Genomic DNA, 12,106 nt, shown 5'->3' with positions numbered 1-12,106 from the left:
GGTTTGTTTTTCTTGAGCAGGGGTTTGGCAACTGCAGTCTTTAGACAGTCAAGCACCCTATCAATAAGGACATTGACAGGACATAAAGACGTCTTTGAAACAGCCTGTTGGACTGGTCAAGGAGGCAGGTGGAAGGTTTAAGATGAGAAATTGTTCTACGCAGTTCGGGTCAATCCATTCCAGTGAAAGAATTTAACTCGCTTAAAAGGGAATGCTAGGATTCAATGGGATTAATTTTGGGGGTGTGTACTATACAATTATCATTTTATTTTTTTTTATATATATATATATATATATATACATACTAGGGGGCTCTGCCCACTCCCGGGTTTGGTTTACCGGATTTACAATTTAAATAGATTATTTTCATGGTAATTGTTACATATGAATTATTATAACTTTAAAAGTTTTGTAAAAACAATACTTGTCCTTTATTTCCGGCCCTGGGTGTGGTTAAATCTTTCTCACAGGAGAGATAATGCTGCTCGCGTTGTGAAAGGAGTGTGGCTCAACGCATGCTAAAGAGATGCCACCAGATCATCTGCTGTCTGTGTGTCTGCTGCTGGTGAGCTGCCTGTTCTGCTTGTCTCGCTGCCCGATCATTTCAAAGTCTGTACAGCAGCTGTCCTTTTTTGCCACTTCGTGTCTCTGCCACTTGGCGTTGTGAAGGGGTGTTAGGGTGTCTGAACGTGCGCTAAGGAGAAGCGGTCGGATCATCTGCTGGCGAGCTGTGTGTTTTGCTTATCGTTTTAAGAGCTGGGAGCACATGAAGCGTGTATGCCAAAAGCAATCCAACAACTGCTATGTTAGATGTTTGTGGACTTGTTTAAAATGATGCCTCACTGCCTTGTCTTGCGTGACGTTGTAAAAAAAACTTTTCCTTTACTTCTGGCCCCGGGCGTGGTCAATGCTTTCTCGCAGGACGTATAATGCTGCTTGCGTTGTGGGGGGGCAGGCGGCTGAACTCATGCTAAGTAAGGAGATGCCGTCGGATCATCTGCTGTCGTGTGTCCCGTCGATCATTTAAAAGCCTGTACAGCAGCTGTCCTTTTGCCACTTCGTGTCTCTGCCGCTCGAGTTGTGAAGGGAGGAGGGAGGGGTTTAGGGTGGCTGAACGCAAGCTAAGGAGAAGTGGTCGGATCATCTGCTGGCGAGCTACCTGTTCTGCTTGTCGTTTTAAGAGCTGGGAGCAAGTTAAAGTGCCTCTCGACGGACTTCAAATTGTCTTCCAAAAAGATCACCTCTCTTCTCCCTAGTCTTCCTCCCAAAGATTTGTTTTTATAATAAAGAGATAAATATATATATATATATATATATATATAAAATGGCAAAAGCCTCAAGTCTCCCTCATTGTTTTTAGAAGGCATTCCATTGTGTGAGCTGGGTTTAGAAGATCGATAGTTGAAAATAATAATAAAACTCTTGTATTACCAGCATTTTCATTTAGAGAGAGAAGACTGCCTCTCAATGCTGTCTGCATTGTTATATTCAGTTGTTAGTGCCTTTGATATTTCATAGTGAACTATCAGTTTAGTTTTTCTCCATTTATGCTCTGCTCTCTAGCGTGTTGTCTTTAAATCAGACACTTTTTGGGGTCTTTTAGTCCTTAATTGTCTTTTCAGGGCCAGTGTGTCAGCTGCAACTCTCACCTCTGCATAAAAACTTTCTTCCTTACTATTTACACAGTTAACATTATTAAGGTAAGCACTACAATCAGACTGTTTAGAATATTAGCAAACACTGAAGCTGCAGATGTATCAATGTTTTTGACAGTACACTTTGCATTAGTTGTCTGTATTGCTACATTAAATATGCAAAAATGATCCGATATACCAATATTCACGACCTGTCCCGCATCAACGTTTAATCCTTTTGAAATCACTGAATCTACCTCATGTTCTCCCTTATGCGTGGGCTGGCTGACATGCTGTGGTCAAAAGCGTGCAGTAAGTTCATGAATTCTCTTGCATTTGGGTCACACTGGTTGTCCACATAAAAATTAAAATCACCTACAATTGGGAACCTGTCATCGTCAATTGCTATTGTGACATGTGAGTTCCTGTCTTGCACCCCAAAACACGAGACTGAGTCTCAGTACTTTAGCAATACCAGCTTTATTCAGCTGGTAAAAAGGAACAGAAAGGTTATTTATTGTAGTGGGATCTACCACTCTCCTATACACAGACACTGCAGTCAGGCAGGGTCGTAGCCAAGTATTACTGTTCCCTGCATTTATAATGTTTCTTGCATCACCCATCGACGACATGTGCTTATATAGCATGACCGCATTTGGCTTGTAGTTGCTTCTGTGGCATTCCGCTGAAGCGCTGTGAGCCTACGGTTGCCCCAGCAATGGATAAGCAGTCTTCCACAGACTCGCCAGTCGTGCTTCACTTCGGCATGTTGTCCCGTTTTGGGGGGGACAACAGAGTTCAGAAATTTCATAATATAAACACTAATCTGAGAATTCCTCAAAAGATGCATTATATTTTGGAAGTCTATAGTCGGTCAAAACGAGAGACTGGGAGACTCCTTGAGCAACAACAGCAAGGTACTCAAAAGATGGGAACGTACCAAAACTGCATTTGTACTGTTTTAATTGGCTCCAGCAAATACTTGCTAATCTGCCACCTTTTTGCCTTGGCAAACCAAATGAGCAAAACTGTAATTTGGAGGTGCTGCTTCAGTTGACACTGCTGCCTCATCTGAGCGGAGACACTTTTAACTTGGTGAGAGAGAGTCAATTTTCCAATCGCTGAAAAGATCATTAATGTAAATCATCTTGCTGTTATAATGCTCTAATATTTAGCAGAGACATATTTAAGGTCTCGGGAAGAGCAGAGCTGAATCGGACTATTAAAACAGCTTGAAAGCAATTTTGTTCCTTATAGTTCAGTTTTATTTTTTTTATATTGGGTTTTCATTGAGTACAGTGGTGTGGAGTGCCTGGCGTTTCTAACTACAATGCTGTGACATACACCCTTAAACTAGACATTATTTTCACACATGAATGTGTATGTTTAATTAAATACACATTAAAACAGAGCAAATTTCAGTTTGATTAGTGTAACAGTACTTGTCCATTAACGTGTAAATGTCTCCAGTGAGTCGCAAAATCCTGGTGTCTCTTCCCACTCAGAGTATCAATGCAGACACAAATAACTGCACTCATCCTGGGTTTTCTTATCTTCCGACTTTTCTCCTGGATGACTGCAGCTCCTCTAGGCCTGTGTATTAATATATTACTTCGCTAATTCCTCTGTTTTGATTTAACTAAGCCTTTCTGATATTCATTTTAAATTAGTCTTAGCTGTGGAGAAATGTCAAGGACACATTCTGATCATTTCACATGCTTGGCATTCTGTTTTATGACTGGGTTTCTTTTAAATATCATAACCATTAATCAAATAAAATGAAAACAAAATAATATTTTATGAGTTGGTTGGCAAAATTGTGATGCATTTCTATAATGTGGTTAAACAAAATATGACCCTTTTATTCTTGTCAGTTGGTTCTATCACTTGTGATCTATTTAATTTACTGTTTCAACTTATGCTTATACAAGGATATTTGTAATTGCAACTAGCGTTTATTTAATGTTGTAACTTAATGTCAATAACAGAGTGGATTAAAAAAATAACCTTTTATTTTCTCTTTAAACTTCATACAGAAAACAAACGTCACTGTTGTTCTGAATGTGGCAAACAATTCTGTCGCAAGAGTAGTCTTCAGATACATATGAGAATTCACACTGGAGAGAAGCCGTATTGCTGTCATGAATGTGGCAAACAGTTTTCACAAAGAAACACTCTTCAGAGACACACCAGAATTCACACAGGAGAAAAGCCATTTTGCTGTTCTGAATGTGGTAAACAATTCCGCCGTAGCAGTAATCTTCAGAGCCACCAAAGAATTCACACTGGAGAGAAGCCATATTCTTGTTCTGAATGTGGCAAACAGTTTGCACACAAGTGCAATCTTCAGAGCCACCAAAGTATTCACACAGGAGAGAAACCTTATTGCTGTTCTGAATGTGGCAAACAATTTGCACAAATGAAACATCTTTGGGGCCACACAAGGATTCACAGTGGAGAGAAGCCATATTGCTGTTCTGAGTGTGGCAAACAGTTTTTGCTAAGAAGCAGCCTTCAGAGGCATAAAAGAGTTCATACAGGAGAGAAGCCGTACTGCTGTTTGGAATGTGGGAAACAATTTTCACAAAAAAATACTCTTCAGATCCACAAAAGAATTCACACAGGAGAGAAGGCATATTGCTGTTCTGAATGTGGTGAACAATTCTCGCATGCCATCAATCTTCGGTGCCACAAAAAAATTCACACCAAAGAGAATTCACCACATATCCGACCAGATAAAGGAAAATGAGGAGGCATTTGTCACTTGGGACTTGCCAGTTCCAACAATCGGAAAATTGGATGCCCGAAAACAAGACGTTGAAGCAAAACATTCTGATGAACCATGGAGTGTTGACATTTCAGTCCCAAGTGATTATTCTATGCTCACAATTTAAAAGGAAATGTATAAGAAAATCTAAGAACTGAAATTACGCAACTGGCTCCAGGAGCCACAGGTCTTGCTAAACAGACAAATTTAAGTCCAACTAAACACCCTACTAATTACCATCAATCCATACGAACTACAGAAACGAGCATTATTAGGGACAATACAAGTACATTGCTTGGCAGAAGATTTAAGGGAATAACAGTAGCAGTGCAAAAATCATTATTTAAAAAAAAAAAAAATCTTCATGACTCTGATGTTCACTCCTGTCCAACAAGTAAGCACACCAAGCCATTATTGAGAATTTTAACCCCGACCAAAGTTATATTGTTCTGAATGTGGCAGATGGTTTGATACTCACCCAGCAGAGAAACAAGCCTTGAAGTTTTAGTGTCTGGTGAAGGAGAAGGAACTGGAACCTTCCTAACTACTCCAGTTCTGAGAAGGATCTTCACGTGGTTGGCTTTTTTTTTTTAAGATTCAAACCCAATCTCATTAAAATAAACCTACTTTCAAAATATGAAAAGTGTACTAAAAAGTAATTCTTAGTGAGTGCTTGTCTCCCTTGATAAAAAGCGACAGTAACCCATCTTCACATGAAGGCGTGAAGACTTCCAGTGTGGTGTCAGTCCAGATAAATGGTAGAACCAATCGGACAACAAGAGTAGTAACTTGCACAAGAAATCAAGAGGACTGGACATCATCTGGTGGTTCAACTGAAGATAAAGGAGAACTCATGTACTGCTGCTCTCTTATGCAATCAATCTAAAACTTCCAAATACCTCAAAGGATATATCAGGAGGGTGTGCAAAAACGGCAATCCGGAAAAGTAATCTTCCAAGTTAAGATACTGAAGCAGACTAAGTTGTAATATATAATTCTTTTTTAATTAAAGAAATCAAGAAAAAAATAAACCAAGTATGAATGGACCCAGTTGAAAAATGTCACTGCTGGGTTATAACTATTTTCAAATAATGATGCACAAATGACAAAGAGAGAGAAGTCTTGGAGGTGAAACATGATAATAAATGTCTGCATTCAACACTAACTTAAGGCAGCAAATGACAACAGCACTGGATAAGAAAAGTGGCAGAAGGACTCTAGAGGAATATGAAGTAAACAAAACAACACAAATGACAAATGCAGGAAATTTTAAGAAGAGCTTCTGGACCTGATGGAAATAGAAACTGCACAACAATACAGAGGAAAGTTGTTACTGAGAATATTATTAAACTGTACCACATGCAGTATAATAGCTAAGCTCAGCAAGGCCATAACTGAAGTAAAGCAACAGCAACAGTGGGTGATGGATACAACCGGATCAGAACTGTGCAGCAGAACTCATGACTTCTAAACAGAGCAGACGAAAATCGGAGTAAGGAGAAACGAGCAAAACTGCATTCCACCATGGGGACATCAAGCATCTACAGAGGGACGTTTCATTAATCAAGACCTACTGGGAAGATTTGAAATCACACAAACTCAAACCCAAATACACCAACTGTAATCTGAGTATTGCATGTCAACACACAGTGTAAACTTCGCAACAGCAAATAATAAACTCCAAATCTGTGGCAGAAGCAAAACTGTTATTCACAAAGAACGTCTAAAAGAGATGAAGTAGGATTCGACTGTTCAGGAACAATCTGGAGTTTAACTACAGTGCACCAGGTGGAAAAGAACTTGGAATATTTTAGAGAAGCATATAGGAGAATATTCAAGAGCATAATAAGGAAACCGACTGCTTAAACTAGAGGCAGAAAATGAAGAAATGAAATACCCTGAGGTGACCAGAACCAGATCAGAACCACTGCTAACTAGAGGACACCTGGTCCAGACGGCTTAAACTTCTGGATCGGACAACTGATGGTACTACACCAGGATGTGGTCGAGGGCAAACACTTATTAATGTAATATCAGGCCAGATCCCATTCCTAAAACATAAAAATAAGAGGAATTTTCTGGGCAAAGCTGGACAATGATTTTTTTATTTGGTTTATGAAGCAATCAGTATGCAAAAGCCGATATCGTAATGTTCTGTACTTTTTTTTTCTTTTTACAACTACTCCTTCTGTTTAGTAAAATTCACAAAAATCCCCAAAGCTGTTCAAGTCCAACCATGTTGACTCCGCCCATTTTTTTGTCACTGGGGTGGTGAGTGAGGGTCCAAAGAGGAAGAGTTTAGACCAGGTGCTGTTAATTCTATCTGCTAATGGGTGGGTTTTACATGGGATTACAGAGCAAGCAGTAAAAGAGCTAAAGATAAAACCTGCTACTGCATATGAACAGGCCAGCTAGGCATGTGTGGAGTCTGCAACAATCCATCCCACCTCCCCAGCAAAGAAGGAAGGAGGGTCCCTTGCTAAGCAACATTGTATACAATGTCTACTATTCCACTACACACTGTATGTGAATTTCCCCCTGGGATTAATAAAGTATCTATCTATCTATCTATCTATCTATCTATCTATCTATCTATCTATCTATCTATCTATCTATCTATCTATCTATCTATCTATCTATCTATCTATCTATCTATCTATCTATCTATCTATCTATCTATCTATCTATCTATCTATCTATCTATCTATCTATCTATCTATCTATCTATCTATCTATCAGCGGGTGTAAAGGAGATGACTGCTGCAGGATTTTTAAACGGCTTTGCCTACTGAACCCATACTTACTGAGTGGTCGGATAACTGCACTGACCACTAATTCACACCAAAAGTGTTACGTCTGCACAGAGTAGTAGGCGCTCCTCCATCTTCTCGCTGTATTAAAACAAAATGGCAGTCCTTGTAGTTGTGTGAATGATTCATTGTTTGTGTGTCAATTAGAGTAAACTGCACCACTGGACATTTTGTTTTCATTTGGAGTGTTTTTTGTTTGATTTGTGAATACTATTACATTGTATTCTTGGGGTGGTCACAATCAATTGGCAATCGAGCTCTGTGTAGAGGTTTTGTTTGTTTGTTGTATTTCCCCCATTTTTTTTTTTCTTGGACACCCATTGCATGCCCAACCTACCTACCTCTCTGAATTGCCTCTCCCAAGAATTCTTGTCATCTTAGGGGAAGTCATCACTAGTTTGGGGGGTGGGGGCTTGGTGCAGGGGTGTGTGTATGTGTGTGTGTGTGTGTCTGTTCAAGCCCACTGAGTCATCCCTATCCCTTCTGTGATTTTGAGATATACAAGAAATAAATTTTTGAATTGAGCGTCCTAATGTCAGTAGTTGTAGATACGTCACGGGTTGGGTTTTTGTTTATACGTGTTATTCAAAAAATATATGTTCTCCTCACAAACTTTTAATCTGTTAAGCTGATTAAGTTAGATGAAGTCAAGTATGCAATCATATTACTTTTACAGATGAAAAATACATATATTGTGAACCACCATGGCGCGTACAGCTACCTTTACCCAACATAGATAGGCAAACACAAGTTGTTATAAAGCACACACAGTACATTTATAGAGGGGAGCCGCTTTCTCGCTCCCCAGAGTGCAGCACAATGCACAGCGGTACAGGTCTTGGTCTCTCTCTCTCTCTCACTCTCTCCGACTTTGGCAAGGCGGCTCCTTTTTTTTCATTCTGGCCCTGGGAGTGTCCCAGGTGGTTCATCAGTATTACCTGGTTTCATTCCCAGGTGTGGTTGAATCTCACTATAAGGCCCTGTAGCTCTCCCCAGCCTAGCAAGGCTGTACCAAACTCCAACTCCCAGCATGCCCTGCAGGAATCCATGGTGCCACAGCCACCCAGGAGGGCCACCCTCTAGTGTCCCAGGGGAGGTATTGCCTCAGCTTTTTTTTTTTTCCTTTCTCTCTCCTGGGGCCTCATGTATAAGGCCGTGCGTAGGATACACTATAACATGGCGTAAGGACAAAAGTGAAAATGTTCGTACCCACAAAAAAAATCCAGATGCATAAATCTGTACGATCGCCACCTTCCATGTTCTTTCACACCATAAATCCCGGTCATTGTGAAAAGTAACGCACGTGCACAAGCCTGCTGCTACTCCCCAAACTCCTCCCAGATTTATGCCACTTTGAATATGCAAATCAATATAAATAGCCCTTAAGCTCCGCGTTCTGTGAAAAGACAATGGCAAAATCACAGGGGAAATAGAAGAATTTCAGCGAATACTATTTTGTTGGTTTAAACAGTGATACAAACAACAAAAGGAAGTTGATCGACTGACAGTGTCGGAGAAGCTTGAAAGCTCAAGTTCACAAAGTCACACAGTGTCCGAAATAAAGAAGTTGTCAGATATCAAAGTCGCCGTGAAAAGGCGAGTTGTAGTCCACCGTCTTGAGTGTCATATGAAAACTTCTTAGGGTACAGAGAAAAGAAAAAAAGACAGTGGAGAAAAGCTCAAAATGTCAACTTTAATCTCAAAATTTCCACTTTAATCACTTAGTTTATTTTGTAATTAACATTGAACATCATAAACTTCATCTTAAAATCATTTAATTTACTAGTTTCTCAAATCCCACCGTAATTGAAGTAGCACTTTAAATGCTTTGTTTTGTATTCTGTGTGTTCTATGTGCTCTGTGTTTGTGTTTATCACAATGTGCTTCTTAAATGGGCTTTCTCTTCCTCCGACTGGACACAGAATCCATTACATTCGTGATATTACAGCTCTCTGAATAATTTAAATACTGATGCAGTGATAGTGACGAGCTGGCACCCCATCCAGTGATTGTTCCTGCCTCACGCAAGATGCTTGCTGCGCCGTGTGCGACCTTCAATGAAATAATTTATTGCAGCAGTACTGTCTCTTTCAAACGTTCTAACCACCAATTCCTGTCCGTCCTTTCTTTCTCCAAGGAGTCAATCGCCACACAATGAGCTCTGTAATAGACATTAAGCCATCTGTAAGCTTAGAATGGCGATTCTTCAAAACTTTTAAGGAACATTGAAGTATCTTCATAGTACACTTAATTATTCTATCCTTCCAGGGTTGCACCAGCCCCAGCAAGAATACAGTGCGAGGCAGGAATAATCCCTGAACGGGGCACCGTGTCCTCACATGTTTAATTATTAACAATATAGATTATTTAAATGAAGTTAGTTTTATCTGTGTAATATAATAAACATATTTTGCTGCTTTTCATCTTAAAAATATCGTCCTCATATGTAAATACCCACTTTATAAACTGGCTCTGGTTATGTAATATTATAACTGTATCGCAAGTTTGCAGTGAGGTGATTGTACTTATAAGTAGAATCATTTCTACAAGGAGCACTTGATGGACTGATTGGGTGCGTTTTATAGTACTTGGGATGAAACTGTTTCTGAACCGCGATGACCCTACAGGAAAGGTTCTGAAGCTTTTGCCGTTTGAGAGCAGTTCAGCAAACAGCATGGCTGAGGCAGCGTGTGCTTGATGCTGTATCCTGATAATTCTCTTTCTGATCAGATTGCACACTCGGATACAGTGGGATAATAGTCTGAGTGGTGCGCTGAGAGGAATAACGCTAAAGCCGCTATGGTATTTAGAATAGTTTGGCCATTCCGTGGATGATTATAGATAGATACTTTACTAATCCCAAGGGTAAATTAACTTACATTATATTGTTACAGGTTAATTACAATCAGATGTCTTACACTAATACACTGAAATTAACAGCATATTGTTTATTTGATAAAGCCGGGTCAGGGATATGGATCAAAAAAAGAAAGGGAAACCACACTGGAACAATAGCACTGCTTTGATGCTGGGTGCCGCCAGTTTGCAAAACCGAGCTGAAAACTTGCATACGCCAAGCATTTAGCTTGCGTGAAAATGTGCATGACTTTACGCCAAGTTTAGGTCTTATACATCCTGATGTGAGCGTGGAAATGGGAGTACGCAACATTTTTGTGCGTACACACCATTTACTGTATACAGTGCATCTGGAAAGTATTCACAGCGCATCACTTTTTCCACATTTTGTTATGTTACAGCCTTATTCCAAAATGGATTGAATTAATTTTTTTCCTCAGAATTCTACACACAACACCCCATAATGACAATGTGAAAAAAGTTTACTTGAGGTTTTTGCAAATTTATTAAAAATAAAAAAAACTGAGAAAGCACATGTACATAAGTATTCACAGCCATTGCCATGAAGCTCAAAATTGAGCTCAGGTGCATCCTGTTTCCCCTGTTCATCCTTGAGATGTTTCTGCAGCTTCATTGGAGTCCACCTGTGGTAAATTCAGTTAACTGGACATGATTTGGAAAGGCACACACCTGTCTATATAAGGTCCCACAGTTGACAGTTCATGTCAGAGCACAAACCAAGCATGAAGTCAAATGAATTGTCTGTAGACCTCCGAGACAGGATTGTCTCGAGGCACAAATCTGGGGAAGGTTACAGAAAAATTTCTGCTGCTTTGAAGGTCCCAATGAGCACAGTGGCCTCCATCATCCGTAAGTGGAAGAAGTTTGAAACCACCAGGACTCTTCCTAGAGCTGGCCGGCCATCTAAACTGAGCGATTGGGGGAGAAGGACCTTAGTCAGGGAGATGACCAAGAACCCGATGGTCACTCTGTCAGAGCTCCAGAGGTCCTCTGTGGAGAGAGGAGAACCTTCCAGAAGGACAAACATCTCTGCTGCAATCCACCAATCAGGCCTGTATGGTAGAGTGGCCAGACGGAAGCCACTCCTTAGTAAAAGGCACATGGCAGCCCACCTGGAGTTTGCCAAGGACTGAAGGACTCTCAGACCATGAGAGAGAAAATTCTCTGGTCTGATGAGACAAAGATTGAACTCTTTGGTGCGAATGCCAGGCGTCACGTTTGGAGGAAACCAGGCACCGCTCATCACCAGGCCAATACCATCCCTACAGTGAAGCATGGTGGTGGCAGCATCATGCTGTGGGGATGTTTTTCAGTGGCAGGGACTGGGAGACTAGTCAGGATAAAGGGAAAGATGACTGCAGCAATGTACAGAGACATCCTGGATGAAAACCTGCTCCAGAGCGCTCTTGACCTCAGACTGGGGCGACGACCCTAAGCACACAGCCAAGATATCAAAGGAGTGGCTTCAGGACAACTCTGTGAATGTCCTTGAGTGGCCCAGCCAGAGTCCAGACTTGAATCCGATTGAACATCTCTGGAGAGATCTTAAAATGGCTGTGCACGGACGCTTCCCATCCAACCTTATGGAGCTTGAGAGGTGCTGCAAAGAGGAATGGGCGAAACTGGCCAAGGATAGGTGTGTCAAGCTTGTGGCATCATATTCAAAAAGACTTGAGGCTGTAATTGCTGCCAGAGGTGCATCGACAAAAGTATTGAGCAAAGGCTGTGAATACTTATGTACATGGGATTTCTCAGTTTTTTTATTTTTAATAAATTTGCAAAAACCTCAAGTAAACTTTTTTCACGTTGTCATTATGGGGTGTTGTGTGTAGAATTCTGAGGAAAAAAATGAAACCATTTTGGAATAAGGCTGTAACATAACAAAATGTGGAAAAAGTGATGCGCTGTGAATACTTTCCGGATGCACTGTACATGAGGGACCTGGTCCTTCCATTCCATTGGCGTCTTGGCCAGATAATGGCCATGGCTGCCCTTCACAATAGATTTGTACTGCAGTA

The 12,106-nt window shown here is 40.6% G+C and overlaps 1 protein-coding gene across 1 annotated transcript in view; it reads left to right on the top strand.

Moving 5' to 3' along the window:
- Positions 1-12,106, top strand: part of LOC114665650 (zinc finger protein 665-like) — a 44,482-nt gene that overhangs the window by 14,831 nt on the left and 17,545 nt on the right. The window contains exon 3 of the mRNA XM_051935821.1: positions 3,671-4,381. Within this exon, the coding sequence (XP_051791781.1) occupies positions 3,671-4,381 (711 nt within the window). The remainder of the gene's footprint in view (positions 1-3,670; positions 4,382-12,106) is intronic.

This window comes from Erpetoichthys calabaricus, chromosome 1, assembly GCF_900747795.2.
Source record: "Erpetoichthys calabaricus chromosome 1, fErpCal1.3, whole genome shotgun sequence".
NCBI lineage: Eukaryota > Metazoa > Chordata > Cladistia > Polypteriformes > Polypteridae > Erpetoichthys > Erpetoichthys calabaricus.
Note: the sequence above shows the minus strand (reverse complement) of the source record. Positions and strands in the feature narration are given on the sequence as shown.